Source organism: Hyla sarda, chromosome 6 (assembly GCF_029499605.1).
Source record: "Hyla sarda isolate aHylSar1 chromosome 6, aHylSar1.hap1, whole genome shotgun sequence".
NCBI classification, from domain to species: domain Eukaryota; kingdom Metazoa; phylum Chordata; class Amphibia; order Anura; family Hylidae; genus Hyla; species Hyla sarda.
Genome location: NC_079194.1, coordinates 277470475 through 277490027, shown reverse-complemented (window position 1 = coordinate 277490027; position 19553 = coordinate 277470475). Strand labels below are relative to the sequence as shown.

Below are 19553 nucleotides of genomic sequence, written 5' to 3'. Positions count from 1 at the left end.
GTCCTCCTCTCATAGGTGTAAACTGTACGTACACCTATGTGCTGTCCTTTTATATTTTCCTGTTAAACTAATTTGGGCCTAGTTACTGTGAAAGGCCAGCCAAAGATACACACTTCTTTCTGTAGTCAAATACTGTTTTAAGAGTAGTGGAACATATGCTTATATATTTATACGTGTAACATATACGCACTTAGCTGGTGTATAAGTATGTCAGGAAGAAAAGTGCCAGGACGTGCACAGAGAAGTGGCAGAGGCCTAAATTCATCAGGCAGAGGTCTCAGCAGACTAGGGGTGAGTGGCAGCAGGAGTCACAGCGAGAGGCCTGAGCTCCCGGTATCAGCTAGCGGTCGTGTCTTGACAAGCAACCCATCTGATCTGCCGTCAATGATTGGTTAGCTCGGTCATCCACTTCATCACAAGTGACATCTGACACCCCCAGTCAACAGGCAGTGGGTTCCTCAGACACAACACTCAGTTGGCATGGCCCGGGAGCAGTCCCTGACCTCCAATTGCCTCTGTCCTATGCTGTTCCCTCCTCCACAGAAGAATCGTATGCTGTGGGTTCAGCTCCACTATTTAGTGAGGATGATCTACTAGAGGACAGTCAGCAGCTACTGCCCGGCCAACAAGTGGAGAAGACATCCGCCGCTTCCTCCGCTAGGCGGGCAAGTAGTGATGAGTAGAGTGGCGTGGGAGGTGGTGTTGCGAGCATTCAGGCTCCTACACTGTTGTGAAATCTGAGGAGGACATCAAGCATCCGGAGGATGTTAACATGGCCACATGCAAGATGTGTGGGTGGAAGGTGAAGCGTGGCCAGAGTCCCAATGTTGGCACCATGGCCCTGCGTCAATATATGCAGCGTCACCATAAAGCGGCTCCTCCTACTTTGAGTCAGTCATTCCACCAGCAATCCATCAGCAAAGCCATGTCCAAGAGATGACAGTATGTGCTCACTCATCCAATGGCGCAGAAGCTGGTGCCAAGTTGCTGGTGCTGCAGTCCCTTTTCAAGTGGTGGACTCTACACCTTTCAGAGAACTGTTGGCTTGTGCCGAGCCAAGGTGGAGAGTGCCAAGCTGTCATTTCTTTGCAAAAAAGGCAATACCAGCCCTACACAATTTCGTGTAACAGAAGGTGGGCCAATCCTTGCGCTTGTCAGTGTATACCAAAGTGCAAGTGGTGCTGACGTGTGGAGCTGTAACTACGGTCAGGGACAGTACATGACCTTTATGGCCCACTGGGGGAATGTGGTTTTTGCACAGCCACAACAGCAACTTGGACAGGTCACCCCGCTTCCGCCTGAATGCTCTCAGGGCGTTGGTCCTGCGACAGTGTGCAACTCCTCCTCCTCATCCTCCACTGTTTACTCATCCTCCACTGCACGGACAAGTCTCAGTGCCCCTCCAGACCCTCCAGCATACCATGTGTGCAGGGCATGGCAGTGTAATGCTGCTCTTCACATGGTTTCCCTTGGCGAACAGAGTCACACAGGGGAGGAACTGCTAAAAGTCATTTATCAAGAAATCGAATCATGGCTTACTCCATGAAAACTGGAAATGGGAACCATGATGACCAACAATGGGAAGAACATCTTGTCTGCACTGCATCAAGGAAGCCTGAGCCATGTACCCTGCATGGCACACGTGTTCAATCTGGTTGTCAAGCGGCTCCTGAAGTGTTCCCCTCATCTGCAAGACATCCTAACAAGGGTAAGGAAACTTTGCATTCACTTCAGCAACTCATACACCGCAAAGCATACCCTCCATGAGCTGCAGTGTCAGAACGGCATCCCACAACATAGTCTGATTTGCGACATTTCCACACATTGGATTTCCACCCTCCATATGTTGGACTGACTATAGGAACAGAGAAAAGCCATCACCGATTTATTGATGATCCAAGCAGATAGGGGGACTCCCCTGTGTAACTTCAATGTCATAGAGCTTGCTAATTGTATATTTTGCCTGCAAGGGGCAAAGTAAGACTCCCAGCAATAGTTAAATCATAAAGGGGATAAATAATAATAAATCCCTAAGGAGGTGCATAATACTTAACTTTTAATAAATAAAGTTAAAATCAACACCAAATAATAGTGCTCAAATAACCCAAAATAATGAAAACAGATATTCTAGTGGTGATGTTAATTTCACCCCAGATACAAATATCAAGCATACAGGGTGTCGCTCTCAACGCGTTTCTGCCATCGATAAGATGGCGTCCTCAGGAGAGACAAAAGACAAAGCTTGAAATACCTTAATTAAATAGTGGTACTGTGAGCACCCTATAAATAAAAAGATATGGCATATCACGGCAAGAGCTGTCTGTATCAGGCCACCTGCAAAGAAAGCACAACAAAATATGGTACCGGTATCAGTCATATGCTCCAGGCATGATATAACAAATGGAAAGTTGGTACGGTGCATACACTCACTGATGTTTTCCAATGACCTGAAAAGGAAAAGCACATAGAGAAAAGCCCCTATCAATAACTATCCTTCCAGTACCTGAAAGAGAAATGCACTCTCCGCAATATGCGGCTACTCACAGTTCAGGCTGCCGGTTACCTGATTCCAGGACGGAGCGCTATGACCCGCAATGGCGGGAAGCCTTGCAGAAGTTGCCGGCTACTAATGCGCTTCCGTACCTGGGATTCCAGCGTGTGACGTCTTATACGCTGGCCGAACTGTGCGTCACTTCCGCCGCGCCCCTAAATGACGTCACAAGGGGCCGGCGATGGTATAGCAGTGCGCGGTCAGGTGACAGCCGCGATGTTAGTAAACATGAAGTCATGTGATTGCGGCTATAGTAAACACTATTGTACCCTGGTATTTACATACTGGCTAGGTGAAAGAAACAAAATAGAGAAGGATTGCCGGAATAGGAGGTAGATATCAATCCTAAATAAAGAGATGCATATTGAAAGATTATATTCTAGGAATAACTCCACAATATTTCTGATTAGGCAGGTACATGGAAATAACAGCCTAAGTACAAATCGGACCATAAGGTATATACATATATTGAAAGTCAAGGTGCCCTAAATCAATGGGCACTCTTGCCATAGTTCATTGTTGGCATACAAGAAATATATGTATATTAGAATTTAGTCCAAAGAGGATAATACCTAAAAACATGTACACTAAAATGTATTGCATGTAATCCAAGAGTATGCATCTAGACTAGATGCTCAAGGGAGATGGTCTCCGCAAAGAAGGCAGGACTCCTAATACTCAATGCTTAAATGTAGTATCTATGAATTTTATTGGGTACCCCCCCTGGGGATAAACTGAAAAGGGAAGGTGACGGGGAAAAGGCAGGGGCCTAGTGAACCTCCCTTCCCCTGCACTATTTCTATAACCCTAGTCCTAGGCAGGGAATACCGCCCTAATAAGGGCGGGCCTGCTCCCAAACCTCCTACTTGCCTAACAGGTCCCTAAAATATTGGTGACACTAGATTTAGGCTTACTAAAGCCTCCACTATCTACCTATAGTCACCAAGAACAGGGGGGTACCCAAAGAGCCATCTACAAAAAGCAGGCATAATTAACCTGATCATTCAGACCAGATGGGGTACAGGTGCCCAGCTTGTATAACCACCTGAACTCCCTTTGCAAAAGTACACGGTCCAAATCCCCTCCTCTTGGTGATGACCAAACTTTTTCTATACCCATGAATTTAAGGTTATCCCTTCCGACCCTGATGGGCTTCATTCATGTGTCTAGCAAGGGGCTTATCCCTCCGATGTCTGATGTCCCCTAGATGTTCTAGGACCCTGGTCTCCTAGTCTTGCCCACATATTTTTTGCCACATGGACAGGTGGTTAAATAAATGACTGATACTGTAGAACAATTAATAAACTCTCTCAATCTAAACTGCTCTCCAGTGGATTCATTAGCAAATGTCTGGGACTTGCTGATGTTAGTACAAGTCTTACAGTGTCCACATGGAAAACACCCCGATTGTCTAGGACTTTGATCTAACCAGGTATTACCCAGAGACCTGGGTGGAAGATGACTTTGTGTCAATATGTCGCCTAGATTACGACCTCTCCTAAAAGTCAGTAGAGGTGCTTCTGGGATTTTGTCACGTATGTCAGGGTCCATTCTGAGTATATCCCAGTATCAAGAAAGAATCTCATGCATTTTGGTAGACCCTTGGTCAAATGTCGCTATTACTCTTGTGATCCCCCCTGACTGATCTTCCCCAGGTCGGTGATATGCTGCTGAAAGAACATGCGAGGGCAATCCTTCTCTATTTTGTTTCTTTCACCTAGCCAGTATGAAAATACCATTGTGTACAATTGTGTTTACTATAGCCGCAATCACATGACTTCATGTTTACTAACATCGCAGCCGTAGCCAACAACTACTGCAAGGCTCCCCGCCATTGCGGGTCATAGCGCTCCGTACTGGGATCACGTAACCGGAAGACTGTAACTGTGAGTAGCCGCATATTGCGGAGAGCGCATTTCTCTTTCAGGTACTGGCTGGATAGTTATTGATAGGGGCTTTTCTCTATGTGCTTTTCCTTTTTAGGTCATTGGAAAACATCCACTGCACAGTGAGTGTATGCACTGTACCAACTGTCCATTTGTTATATCATGCCTGGAGCATATGACTGATACCGGTACCATTTTTGTTGTGCTTTCTTTGCAGGTGGCCTGATACAGACAGCTCTTGCCGTGATCTTTTAGCCATATCTGCTTATTTATAGTGTGCTCACAGTACCACTATTTAATTAAGATATTTCAAGCTTTGTCTTTTGTCTCTCCTGAGGACGCCATCTTATCGATGGCAGAAACGCGTTCAGAGCGACACCCTGTATGCTTGATATTTGTATCTGGGGTGAAATTTACATCACCACTAGAATATCTATTTTCATTAATTTGGGTTATTTGAGCACTATTATTTGGGGTTGATTTTAACTTTATTTATTAAAAGTTAAGTATTATGCACCTCCCTAGGGATTTATTATTATTTATCCCCTTTATGATTTAACTTCAATGTCAACCAGTAGCAGCTCATAAGTGGCACCTGCTGTTTTCTCAGGCCCTTTGAGGAAGCCACATTATTAGTTAGTCGCGAAGATTACGGGATGAGCAATGTCATTCCACTGCTTCATTTCCTACAACATGTGTTGGAAACTATGGCTGGTCAGGGCACTGGAGACGTGGTGCCTACATCTCATGGCCAGGTGAGCCCTGTAGGGGCTGAACTGGAAGAGGAGGAAGAGGGGAAAGGGGACAGTGGAAGGGCATTCAAGGTTTCACAAAATGGGCGATTTTTCTAGTCCTCTAACAGGAGAGGAGGAGCAGGAGCAGGCTGTGGACCCAGACACACCGTGGCCATGTGGTCTCCTCATGCTGCTGGCACATTAAATAAAACTTTTTATGTTAATCTATTTGAAATCTTCAATTAAAATAAAAAAAAAAAATATCTTTAATCTTTTCAATTTTGAGGCCCTATGGTCTCGTCAGGCTGCTGCCACCTCCAGGCTGGGTCATTCTGCCACTATATGGCCTCCTCCTGCTGCTGCCACGTCCAGGCTGTGTCATTCTGCCACCATACGGTCTCCTCAGGCTGTTGGCACATTAAATTAAAATTTTAATCTATTTAAAATCTTCAATTTAAATTTAAAAAAAAATATCTATAATCTTTTCAATTGTGAGGCCCTATGGTCTCATCAGGCTGCTACCACCTCTAGGCTCTGTCATTGTGCCATGTGATCTCCTTATTATATTGGGTTTTGTGGTCATACTGTATTAGTTCAAAGTAATATTAGTATACAGTATTAGTTCAAAGCGATAACAATGAACCATAACTGATTAAATGAAACATTCACAGTTTCACAGTTGGGAGGGGGGGGGCGTTGAGAGACAGGGGCTGGAACAGGTGGTAGCTCACCTCGCGGAGAACCGCCAGCTTGATTTGATGATAAAGTATGAGCTTTTTCACTGCAGCAACTTATAGCAATATCCGCCCAGTTATCCAACGGCACAGAAGCTGAATGTGCTCCTGTCCAAGTTGTTGGTACTGCAGTCCATCCCTTTTCAAGTGGACACTCAGAGCATGGGGGTGCGCTGAAAGGCAGGGGCTGGGACAGGTGGTAGCTGGCCTTGCAGAGGACTGCCAGCTCAATTTTAAGATACAACTAGGAGCTTTTCCATAGTTTACACTGCAGCAATTATACAATTATATATTGGAGCTGGAATTACCACAGCTGCTGGCACCAGACTTGCCTTCCAATGGGTCCTCAAAAAGGATTTAAAGTTTGCTCATTTCAATTACCAGGCTCTGTCATTTTTCAGCCTTGTAATCTCCTGATACTGCTGGCACAATAAACTTGTGAATGTATTCAAAATTTAAATAAAAAAAAATCTATGTAATCTTTTCAAGACTAAGACCCTATGTTCGTCATTATATTTTACCTCTGGAATTACCACAAGGATCCAATGAAACAGGTTGGAGTGATAAAATGAACTACAACGGATTAAATTAAACATTCGCAGTTCCACAGAGAGTAAGACTGTCGGGGGCAGGGGGGCGCTGAGAGGCAGGGGATGGAACAGATGGCAGCTCCGCCAGCTCGATGCTCATCAGAATGGGTTCTCAAAAAAGGATTTAAAAAATGTTAATAAATTAAAATTAAATTACATAACAATTAAATAAAAACATCTCTTTAATCTCTTCCATTGTGACGCCATATGGTCTGCCGACCTTGCTGCCACATCCAAATGCTCTGTGGCAGTGATTCTAATACCAATCCCTGTAATCTGCATGTCATACTGAATAACAGTATTAGTTCACTAACCCAGCACACACCCTATGCGTTTTATGGCAAGTGAAAGTGTTCTACACCCCTATTGAGGCTCTCTGTAGCCCAGAAATAGCTTTTTTTTTATAGCAATTCATCGCGAATGAATTCAGACCAAACCAAATCTTTTCGGGAAATGTTGCGAATCGGCTGAATCGAATTTTCCAAAAATTCGCTCATCTCTAATCACGACCTTAAAGAGAGAGGTCAAGAAGGTATGTAGCGAAAAGAATAACAACCTCACAGTGAGGCATGGTGGTTACCTTATTGATGTTATGGGGGTGTAAGCTCTAAAGGCACAGGGAATCTTGTGAAAATTGATAGCAAGATGAATGCATCATGTTATCAAATAATACTGGTAGACAATTTGCATTCCTCTGCAAGAAACCTGTCCATGGGATGCCCTTGGACTTTCTAGCATAGCAATAGCCCTAAGCACAAGGCCGAGTTGACCATCCAGTGGTAACAGCTGAAAAAAGGTAAAAGTTCTGTAGTGGCCATCACAATCTCCTGACCATAATTTCATGGAGCCGCTCTGGTGAGACCTCAAACATGTGGTTTATGAAACACGACTGAACAAAAATGATCCAAGTTTGATATAATTGAAATCGTACTGACCCATAGAATAAAATTAACATGTCAGATTCAACGTATTAGGAAATCGCCCAACAAAATTGTGCAATTCCTTATTTTTTACAATTTTGGCCTACATATAATTTTTTCTGGCTGGCTTTGTAATACATTGTTTGTTAAAATAAAGAGCAAACACTAATGAAAAGTACTGCTTGTCCCACAAAAAAAAAGATGGGACTATTTGTCCCATAAAAAAAAATAAAAAAAAATAAATAAAAAGCTCTACTACAATTTTGTCAGTGGAAAACTAAAAACAGTTATGGGTGTTAGAGTGTGAAGAGGAAAAAAAATGTGAGCCTGAAATCAAAATTTGCCGGGTCATGAAGGGATTAAATGGCCATACAAAAGATTGGATGATCTGACGATAAAGCGTTTTCTCAATCAGCTGATTGCTGGAAAACCAATTATGAAGGCCAATTATCTGGAACAATTGTTTCTACAAATGCTTATTTCTCCAAGAATCGGCCCATGTAAAATAAACTTTATTTACCTTGGCTGCGTTTTTTGTACACGCTTAAAAAGTACCTGTCACCAAGTAAAACGTTTAATATAGTGTTCCTTGTCTAATTGGCAGACACTTTCCGATTCACTTACTAAAATTATCATTATAAATATGTTTAAATTGTATTAGAAAAAATGGCCACTATGTGGCTCTGTTCTGTTCCCTGTCACAATTAATACAGTGAGTATGATCTCCTCCTGGCCTGGCAGGAGACCAAATTCGGGAAGTGTTTCTCTGCACTGAGCTTGATTGACAGATGTACATAAAGTGAAAGCTCCACAGATTCTCACAGAAAGCTGCACAGACTGACAGCTGAAGGAGAGCCTCTCTGAAATCTGCAAAGAGCCTCATTAAAGGCTGCAAAGAGCCTCACTGAAACATGCATAGAGCCTTACTGAAAGATGCACAGAGCCTGAGTTCTATCCCTCACTGCGCTGCAATGATGTGAGGGTGGAAGTTGTCCCCCAGCAGGCTTCAGTGATGTCATGCCTGCTGGGAAATGCCCACTTTCTCCTGCTGGGAGATTGCACTATGGGAGCAAGATTTTTTTTTAGGAGTAGTTAGGGGACATAGCCTGAGTTAGTTTAGAAAAGTTTATTATGTTCAGCTATGTCCTGCTTATTTACAAGTGCTCAAAATTGTACACAATATTCTATCCATGGTCAGCAATAGTATACAAGCAAAACTATGTTCTTTTCATGAGAATATATAAGAATATATGCGACTTTTGTGGCATACCATGATTTTACTTGCCTTGTCAGCAGCTGTCTGGTATAAGTGTCTGATAACAGAAGGTCTGACCTCTAGAACCCCCAACAATCTCTGGAACAGGGCCTGAATACTGAGCATTGTAGTTAGGTATATTTGGTGCTCCTATTGACAATTATTGGAACATCTGCTCTATTCAGTAGGGAGAGTCAGGGCCCCATTCTAAAGAGGTGAGACTCCCCGCGTTCAGACATTTTACTGGGACTACTAGGTCTTTTGCAACTCCTGAAAGGTTTTCAATTTTATCTGTGATTTGGGAAGAATGAAGAACTAGACAGGTTCCCTTTAGGTTCCCTCATTACAATGAGCTATGATTTAGTCTTAAGCGCTGCAGTATGTCAGAGACTGTTAAAAATCAAGATTGAAATGGAGTAAAAAGTCAAGAAGGTCAGAATTCAGGACTAGGCACCCTCCCTGACTTAGCTGTCTATCTTTGTCCACACTATATTTACAATCTCTTGCTGGTTTTGAAAGAGAAACTGGAAAAAGGACCAACACTTTTTTTTTGTTGCAAAGAATTGAAATTGCCATTGTATTCATTAATATATGTTGTTACCTGAAGAGAGACTTGCCAGGGCCATGATCCTGGAACTGCCTCTTCACCATTGACTATCCTAGCATAGCCAGTGACAACAGGGGAGATACTGGGAGTTCCACAGCCTGAAAAGCAGGAATATGATATTAGAAAATGTTGAAAAATGTTTATACAGCAACATTTAACATATTTCCAACCTAGAAATCTCTTTTTAGTCGCTATGTTATTTGTAACTAGACATGTAAATCAGGGCACGACAAATCCAAAGCCCCAGGTCAACATGGTGCAGTCAACATGGCGTGTTTTTTTGTAGATGACTTCCTGACCCATGATACATTTATGTCATAAGTTGGGTGAGGTGGTATGAAGATCCATCTGGATCTGGGCCCACATTATATGCGGCAGGTATCAGCTGCTGTCTGTTCCTGACATCTGCCAGTAATGATGGACATTGGTGATCACTCTGATCTCCATCATTTAACTTTTTAAAATCTGTGCTTGTGGCATTTAAACAGTTATGGTGCACATACATTGTGATCCAGTGGACCAGGCAGGCTGTAGTAGTAGAACGCTGACCTTATAAATAAATGTAATTCTAATGCATTACATTGATCAATGTAAGAAATCAAACAGTTGGTTATAATAGACCCTAGGGAAATAGGGGGGCAATAAAATGTATAAAAAATCACCCCTTTTTTTCCATTACTAAAATATATAATGAATTAATGAAATGAGCAAATAAATAAACATATTTGATATCGCTATATGCAATATTGTCCAGACTATAAGATCATACCATTCCTGATTCCAAGCGGTCAATGGCATCAACACAAAAAGATACAAATTACAAAATGGCTGATTTTTGGTCACATCATCTCCCAGAAAAAAAATTAATCAAAATGAATAAGAACTACAGCTCATGGTAAAATCTTGCTGGTCGTTTTTAAATAATCCTGACACCAAACTTTTTTTTATGTTGGTTCCTAGGTTCAAAAGAAATTTGTCAAGCGCCATTGTTAAATACCCTGGATGTTTCTAATTGATAAAATATGAAAACCAATAATACAAATATAATATTTTTGTGAGCAGATGTAAAATCCCGCCATTAGGCTTGTGCAATTCGTTTCGGACGTAATTAGTTTTTGTCCGAATAGTTTATATTTCGTACATTCGGACTCATCCGAATGCACAACATATTTACATCCGAATGAGTCCGAATTGCTAACAAAACGAAGTGTACATGCCTACAAAATTGTGAAAAACAAATGTTATTTTTGTTAAAACAAAATTTGTTTTCTTTTAGAAGTAAGGGACCATTTAACTCCTTAACGACGAAGGACGTATATTTACGTCCTCCGCTGGCTCCCGCGATATGCCGCTTGGTTGGTCCAATCGCGGTGATGCCCTGTATCAACCCTTCAGATGCGGTGATCAAAGCTGACCGCCGCCTCTGCTCTAAATAGGATGATTGCAGCCGGTGTCAGTAGTGATACCCGCTGTGATCTGTTCTTACCTGCAGGTACTACTACTCCCAACATGGAGCACACTCTTCTCCATGCTGGGAGCTGTAGTACCTGCATTAATAGACAGATCGCAGCGAGTGTTAAACTCGCTGCGATCTGTCTATTAATGCAGGTACTACAGCTCCCAGCATGGAGAAGAGTGTGCTCCATGTTGGGAGTAGTAGTACCTGCAGTTAAGGAAAGATCACAGCAGATGTCACTACTGACATCCGCTTTGATCGTCCTGTATAATGTATAGATGCGGCCGGCACTCTTCTATGGTTCCCTTCACTGACGTATATATACACATATTCATATATCCCACAGAGAGTTGCGATTGACTGGAACCATCTGGCCAATCACAGCTCTCTGCGAGAAATATGAATAGGTGTATATATACGTCAGTGCAGTGGACCATAGGAGAGCAGCCAGCCGCATCTATACATTATACAGGAGGAACGAACCCTGGCGATCTGTCAGTTAGTACAGATACTACTACTCCCATCATGGAACAGTGTGTTCTATGCTGGGAGTAGTAGTATTACCTAAAAAAAATTAAAAAATAAAGAAAAAAAAGTGGAAAACACACACACTACAATTTTATTATTGTCGGCTACATTTTTAGTGCCCTGCCCACCCATATAAATTGATCCCTGTTTAAAAATTTATAAAAAAAATTGTTATAAAAAAGATAAATTTCGTTAAAAAAAATTCTGTAGTGAAGGAAAAAATTGAATCTATTTTAGTTTTTTAATGGTACCCTACAAAATGTTATTAAAAAATGAATCTCCATCTCCATTAACCATAAAAAACGAATATCAAAATCGGCCAAAAACTAAAATAAAACTAACGATATGTATAACGAATACATCCGAAATAACGAATTTATCCGAAAGCCGTCGAACACTTTCCTAATAGAATCAAAAAAATATACGAATGCATCCGAAAACAGAATAAAATGAATTACTGTATCCCGAAGGTTTAACAGAGCTGAAAAATTTTTAATCAGAAAAAACCCGAAAAGAAACTAAACAAAATTTTGGGTTGTGCACATGTCTACCAGCCATATAATTACATGAAATAACGGAATAACAACTGACTTTACCATAAGCTGTGCTGGCCAAAGCCAAACAGGAGACAAGTAAAAGGAAAGCCATGGTGAGAACTTTCTTTACTCATGTGGAAAACTTATATAGTAAAGAACTCAAGGTGTAAGATATGGATGGACTCCGTGATTGGTTAGAAAGTACAAAGCAAGGTGAACAAATAGAAATAATTTACAACCTTAAATGTCCTTGCATTGACTTTTATCTAACAATGAGCTCTTTCTGAATTTTACATCTGCTAGTACAAAAATAGCCAATATTTGCTGGCTCTAGGACTGTTATCTGGAATTTCATGGTCCAAGAAACCTTAAAGGGAACCTGTCAGGTTTTTAAGTTTAGCTGTGATTTGGGAAGAATGAAGAACCTAACAGGTTCTCTTTAGTTTCCCTTATTACAATGAGTTATGATTTAGTGTTCAACGCTGCACTATTTCAGAGACAGTTTAAAAACAAGACCGGCATGGAGTGAAAAGTCAAGAAGGTCGGATTTCTTCCAGCTACCTGTGCCCCCAATGGACTTGATTAATACGTCTTCCCCTATCTGCAAATCAGGAGACACCTGCCAGTCAAGCCCAGAGGGTTAGAGAGAACCCACCGGAGAGCTGTCCTTGGCTTGTAACGAGGAGGCTAATAATAGCTTATTGTAGATAACAGTGATGCATGATGCACTGGGGAGAAATTCATATGGTATGCAGGTATTGGGAAATCTCTCACAAAGTTCCTACTGGTTTTTATGCATAAACACCGTCATGTTTTCGGAATCAATCACTACCAAGAGATGCTATTTATAAAATGCTCTGAATTCTTATTACAAATTCAAATAAGTAACTATAGTATCTATAAGTAACTATACTATCGTAGTCTTCACCATCCTAAAAGGTTCGCTTTCCAAGGGAGTACCGTACATATCTACAAAGATTGCCCCTTGTTCCCTTTCCTTAGGTTTGTCATACAGTATAATAGATATTATCTGATTCAGTGTCTGCATACATGTTATTCACATAGATGATGCAAATGAAATTGTGCTACAATAGCAGTTTATTTATCGCTCTGTTGTAATGTACTTACCCCATCATGGTACAGCAGTGGTCCTGGTCTCCTCCATCTCCATGTGACACTGATAACATCGCTCAGTTGTCAATGCTACCAGCCTCACTACCAGCAAGACTGGTTTGTTACTATATGGGGGCACTAAGGGTGCATTATAATTGTATTGGGGTACTAAGGGGCATTATAACTGTATGAGGATAGCACAATGGGGGCACTAAGGGGCATTATAACTGTATGGGGGCTCTAAGGGGCATTATAGTGAACATGGTCACTAAGGGGCATTATAGGTGAATGGGCACTAAAGGGCATTCTAATTGGACAGGGACAATAAGGGGCATTATAACTGTGTGGAGACACTAAGGGGCATTATCATTTTACAGGGATACTAAGGAGCATTATATCTAAATGGGTTCACTAAGGGGGGTTATAACTGTGTGGGGCCACTATGTGGGCATTATAACTGTATGGGGGCACAAAGGGGCATTATAAGTGAACGTGGTCACTAAGTGGCATTATAATCTTGTGGGGGTTAAGGAGCATTATAACTGAATGGGAGAATTAGTAATGAATTGGGAGCTCTATGGGACATTATAACTGTAAGGGGGCTCTAAGGGGGCATTATAACTGTATGTTGGCACTAAGGGGGCATTATTACTGTCTGGGAACACTAAGGGGCATTATAGCTGTATGGGGGCACTAAGGGGGCATTATAATTGCATGGGGGCACCGAGGGGCATTATAAATGAATGGGAGAATTATAAATGAATTGGGATCTCTATGGGGCATTATAACTGTATGGAGTTAAAAGCATTTGGGAACTAAGGGGCATTACAACTATATGTAGTGCTTTAAGGGGCATTATATGTCCACATGGTCACTAAGGGGCATTATAGGTGAACGGGGCACTAAAGGGTATTCTAAGTGAACAGAGACAATAAGGGGCATTCTAACTGTATGGAGACACTAAGGGGCATTAAAATTGTATGGGGGTACTAGGGAGCATTATAACTAAATGGGTCCACTATGGGGTATTATATCTATATGGGGGCACTATGGGACCATTATAACAGTATGGGGGCACTAAGTGGCATTAAAAGTGAAGTGGTCACTAAGGGGCATTATTGGTTGAGAGGTAAATAAGGTTCATTATAACTGTATGGGAGTACTAAGGAGCATTATAACTAAATGGGTTTACCAAGGATGATTATAATTGCATGGAGGCACTAAGGGACATTCTAAGTGAACATGGTTACTAAGGGACATTATAGGAAAATGGGGGCACTAAGGGATATTCTAAGTGAACAGGGGCAATAAGAGGCATTATAACTGTATAGGGGCACTAAGAGTCATTCCAAGTGAATGGGCCACTAAGGGGTATTATAACTCTATGGGAGTGCTAAGGGGGCATCATAACTGTATAGGGGCCCTAAGGGGCATTATTACTAGATGGGGGCACTAAAGGAGCATTACAGCTGTAGGCTCTAAGGGAGAATTACAAGGGAGCATTACAACTGGGTGGCAAAATTAGATTTTGCCTAGGGGGGCAAAAATCCTTGCACCAGCCCTGGGTTAGTAAGTTAGTCCCAACGAGAAGGGACGCCAGGACATTTAAGCTATGTGTCAGTATTTGGTGCTGTCTGACAAAGCCAGGTTTAAACAGGCGACTGCTGGCCACAGTTGCCTATAATGGTTATTCCTGTGCTACACTCACTTTTTTCTGCTCTAGTGTTTCTATGGTATCCTGACCCCTAGCATGCTTCCCTGGCTTCCTGGTTTTGGTTCCGGTATAGTTATTGACTTAGTCCCTTATATTCCTTCCTGACTCTGACCTAGATTCTGGCTGCTGACTATCCTTTCCTGTGCACTCTATTAGGAGGGGTCTATAAACCTTTTTTTTTAAAGTTCAGCATATTCACTGGACTGCGGCAAATAGTTTGGTCCAAATTTAAGCTTCACTAATAGCCTAAAAACTTTGCTAAAAGCCTTAACACTGTCTAAGAGCCCCAAAAGCTCTTAAATAACACTGTTAAGACACTTAGGAGTGTTCTATCAATGTTACAGCAACGTGTGGCGATTTTGAGGTGTATCAACAGGATTGGCGTCCTAGAAAGTGAAGAAAAAAGGCCACTCTTGAATTTTATATTAAACATAATTTAAGCAAAAGTGACACAAAAACCTCTATGCGTTGCTTTTTCACAATTACTACACCACAAAAAAAAAACATATTTAAATATTATATTTACATTTCAATTAAAACAGGTTTTGCACTGACAAAACATGTCAAAAGTTTTAACCAGTGATTATCCAGGCGATGAGACCCTCACTGATCATTGCTGTTTCTCCCTGCTGTCTCCAAGCCTCTGAAAACTACTTTGAGCTCCTCCAACTGCAAAGATCATCCCTGATGAAGCCAGGATACACCTAATAAAACTGGTTGGGCAAAGACACTGTGGTAATTAATATGTTTTTCTAAAAGATATTGTTTCTGAAAGTGCAAAAAAATATACCCTGCAGAGTTTTAAAATTATACCACACAAGGCTATTATTTTGTTTACCTCTCAATTTTTATCCACACTACCCCAAGCCCTACAGGTAGACATGAAAGATCATATCGCAGGAAGAATGCAGAGCATCGGGTAAAGCCAGTGTGAACATTTTGGGAGGAAACAGGGAGGAGCTTTACAAAAAATCATAGGGGTGACAAATAATGTGGGAGATTTTTGAATGTTTTTGGAAGTTTTGGAGAACATTTCATAAAATGTAGATTTGATTATCAGGGGTTTATTTTTTGCAATTTATTAGAAGTATTTATTATAAAGTGTTTGTTAAGTGTTTCATACAGTTGTGACATAGCTGATATAACAATTGTGGTTTGCAATTCAGAGTTTACATTGCTAGAGATATTTTTCTTCTTGGAGAGACTATTGTTGCAGTAGGTCCTTTCGAGGATACACCATGTTTTGAGTTTTTTAGTGTGAAGGACTCTTGATATATCACACTATATTTTATCATGGTTCCATGTTTTTATCTCATTCCTTCTGCAGATGCTGCAGTTTTAATACGTTTTATGTGTTTCTTCCAGTGGATGCATTTTATATGCCTATTATCATAAGATTGCATTCATTTGGGATATATTTATAGTACCCCAGGTACCAACAGATAAATACATGGCCATGTTACTTATTTTTTTTTTTTCATACTGAAAATGCTGAAACTGACACACCATATAAATGACTCGTAGTTCCCTCATAGGGATATTACTAATGTATTTTGAAATACATATGGTCTTTGCTCCTGAATACCCATGAAACATTGCTGTGTGAATCTGGCCTAAGCACGATTTATATGGGAGGGCTACTTGTAATTTGGAGGCAAAGAAGGGGGACATAAGAAAGGATAGTGGCACAGAAGGGGCCTTATCAAAGTGTGTGTAACAATGGAGGGTAATACAATACAGGAATTTAGGTGCACTACTGTGGTAGATGTGAACAATGACATTGGTTAACCCTCAACACTGATGTTAACATTGAGACATTAGCCAGTATATCCTTGTATGAAGGACATACTTGAGCCCGCACACCAATGCCAAGGTTTCTAAAGTGGAACGGGACCAAACACTAACCTACCTGTACGTGATAAGCAAAACCAGGGGCCAGTGGGCAATTACAGCAGCATTAGGCCCTACTCACAGCCTGTTCCCAGTTACCTCCAGTGTGGCTGGGCACACATACAATGGGATGGGGGAATCATTGTTCACATCTACCACAGTAGTTCACCTAAATTCCTGTATTGTATTATTCTAATTGTTACACATCCACACCGTTTATCTGGTGTAGGATACCATTGTGGCACTTGTAGTCTGTTGCAGGCATCCCCAATTGTATGCATTTTTAAGCTGGGGATCCCTCTTAGCAACAGACCACAAGGGCAGGATCTGCTCCCCCAGCATATATGCACAACCGCATTTGGGGTTGAGCACCTCCTGCCTGCCAGTTGAGAACACATCTTTGTTGTTGTTTAACAATGGTGGGTGGTTGTTAAACTACAGAACTTGGCTTCACTTATAGCTTCCAGTACTCAGCTATCCAAATGCAGGGCCAGCGCTGGCCTGGAGCGCCAACTGGATGAAGGTTCTGCCTGCGGCCGAGTGAAAACAGACAGTAACTGGGGGAGCCAGCTGTAGAGCAGAGATGCCCAGGCTATCTGCTTTAGAAAAACAAACCTGTACATACCTTCTGCGCTTCTCTTCTGCCTCTGATAATTCTGCTCCCAGTCTCTGGTGCTCTCCTCTCTTCTGGGTGCTGGTAGTCAATACTCTAGCTAATCACTAGCCACAGTGCTGTCTCACCTCAGGCAGCCTTTAGGAAAAAAGAAAAAAATAAACTTATTTTTAAAATGTCCTCAGGGAAGGAGCAAGTAAAAAAAAAATTATAAATAAATAAATAATATATATATATATATATATATATATATATATATGTATATATATATATATATATATATATATATATATATATATATATATATATATATATAATGCCCCCTTACCTTTCCAATTAATATATATAGTGTAAGGATTTCTCCCTGGGGATAGCTCTGGGATCATCCTTGACACTGCCACAGGACACGTTTCTATTTCATTCAGCAGCAAATAACAGTTCTTTATGCAAGTCCAGCCCCTCGCCAGCTTTATTAGACAGGTTGCAGGATAAATAAAAACATAACACAGGAACAAACAAAACCCTTGGCCGTCCAGTCACTAACTAAACAATCCAGCATGTCCTGTCTATCAACTGGTGGGCTTTTCCCTGCAAGTTAAAACATATGCCTCCTGCAACCTTCTACTCACTGTTCACACAAAGCGTTTGCAACGTCTTGCTGCGTGTCTTGTCCACACTTGGGGACACTCACAGCTCGAGCTGTGTGTTCCTCACCAGGACCTCTGCCTCCCCTACAGCCACCTTGCTGTCTACTGGGGAGAGCCCCAAATATTCTGTCTGACTTCGTTTTAAACACACTTGCCCTTTCTGTTACCTCATTAATTTGGCCACAGATAGAGGTTTCTCCAGGGTTAGCTAGGGAAATACACCCTTCCCTTGCCCCCATATATATATATATATATATATATATATATATATTGCCCCCTTACCTTTCCAATTTCCCTGCTGCTGCTGGTATAAACAAGCTCCCCTCCCTGCTGTCTGGTGCTTCCGGGTTTGGGGATGTGAAAATTGCTCCAACTAAGGTTGTGTATAACATTCTACATACTTACCAGAACTTGAGAATAACTTTGGCTGTACAGTTGTGTCAGTTTGATGAGATACAGTACATGTTGTTTTTTAAATGTGTAAATAAAACAGTATATGGGAATTGATGTTAATAATCCCAAAACCTGACAGAGTGCATTTTTACTACTCAAAATGTGTTCCCTATCTCTGAATTAAAGATCTTTTTTTTGATCAACCCAATTTTGAATTGCCTTCCATCTGCCAATCGGTGCAGACAAAGTTTTCAACTTTTTTGGGTGCCTTCTGGGAGCATAATTCCGAACACTTAACCTTGGATTACATTTGCCCGTACCAGGTCAGGAACTATGGAAAGGATACCGGCTGCCAGCAGCAACACTAGCGACCAATGGATCGTCAGCACATCTAGAATACCTACAAGCTGGCAAGGGTGTTGCGCTTCCAACGCAACCCCATCTAGAAAGTGCATTTTCTGTACTCACCACTGCATCTTCCGTATCCAACAACGATAATGGCACTTAAAGCACCAATATGTGCCAAGCTCCACATTTATCTATCAGTTCATAAGAGGGATGGATTCTTCAGATCTGGTTTTTCAGCTCTACAGTACCTTAAGAAAGTTAAGGATCTAATATAAAATCTATTATGCTAACTCAAGTGGAATTATGTAACTCTCTTGTCTTCTATAGTGTTTTAAATTATTAAAACACAAAATAATGCACACCAGAAAAGGGAGGGCAGTAGTGGAAATAGTGGTACAGGTATGGAGGTCTCAATAATAGTCATGTGCAGCATTGCCCTGTCATATTTCCCCTCACTGTAAAAAGGAGGCTTTGCTTGTCATTAGATGTTGCTAAGGCATTTGACAGTGTGGAATGAGGTTTCCTATGGAAGATTTGGGCTAAATTCAACATTGGTCCACAATTTTTGAAACTGTTCAAACATTATACACAGAACCTAGAGCAAGAGTTGGGATCAACGGGATATTGACTTATTCCTCTCAGGGAAAGGAAGGAAGGCGCCTCATGTGCGGGATCAGTAGATCTTGCAGGTGGGGGTAGGGGAAGGTGATTCCCAAGCCGCTTACCGAAGTTGGTTGTGCGCCCACACACAACAAGGTTAGGAGCAGAAGAGATATGAAGGCAGGTCCACTGCAGCCCTCCTGGATAGATGAAGAATCAAAGGCGAATGACCAGGGAGTCAGGAGTTTGTCTGGCGCAGAGAGGAACCTCTCTGCGCCAGACAAACTCCTGACTCCCTGGTCATTCGCCTTTGATTATTCCTCTCAGGGAACTCAACAGGGATGTCCTCTCTCTCCTATTATATTTTCTATTAAACCGCTGGCAGTGTATGTAAGAGAATGTATCCATTTTGAAAGCTTTGGGCCTCTGGGTGCCTCC

The 19553-nt window shown here is 41.5% G+C and overlaps 1 protein-coding gene across 1 annotated transcript in view; it reads right to left on the bottom strand.

Moving 5' to 3' along the window:
• Nucleotides 1-11909, bottom strand: part of LOC130277773 (chymotrypsin B-like) — a 34494-nt gene extending 22585 nt beyond the window's left edge. Inside the window, exons 1-2 of the mRNA XM_056528522.1 lie at nucleotides 11858-11909; nucleotides 9272-9375 (exon numbers count right to left, since the gene is read on the bottom strand). Of these exons, the coding sequence (XP_056384497.1) occupies nucleotides 9272-9375; nucleotides 11858-11909 (156 nt within the window). The remainder of the gene's footprint in view (nucleotides 1-9271; nucleotides 9376-11857) is intronic.
• Between the last annotated feature and the right edge of the window lie 7644 nt (nucleotides 11910-19553).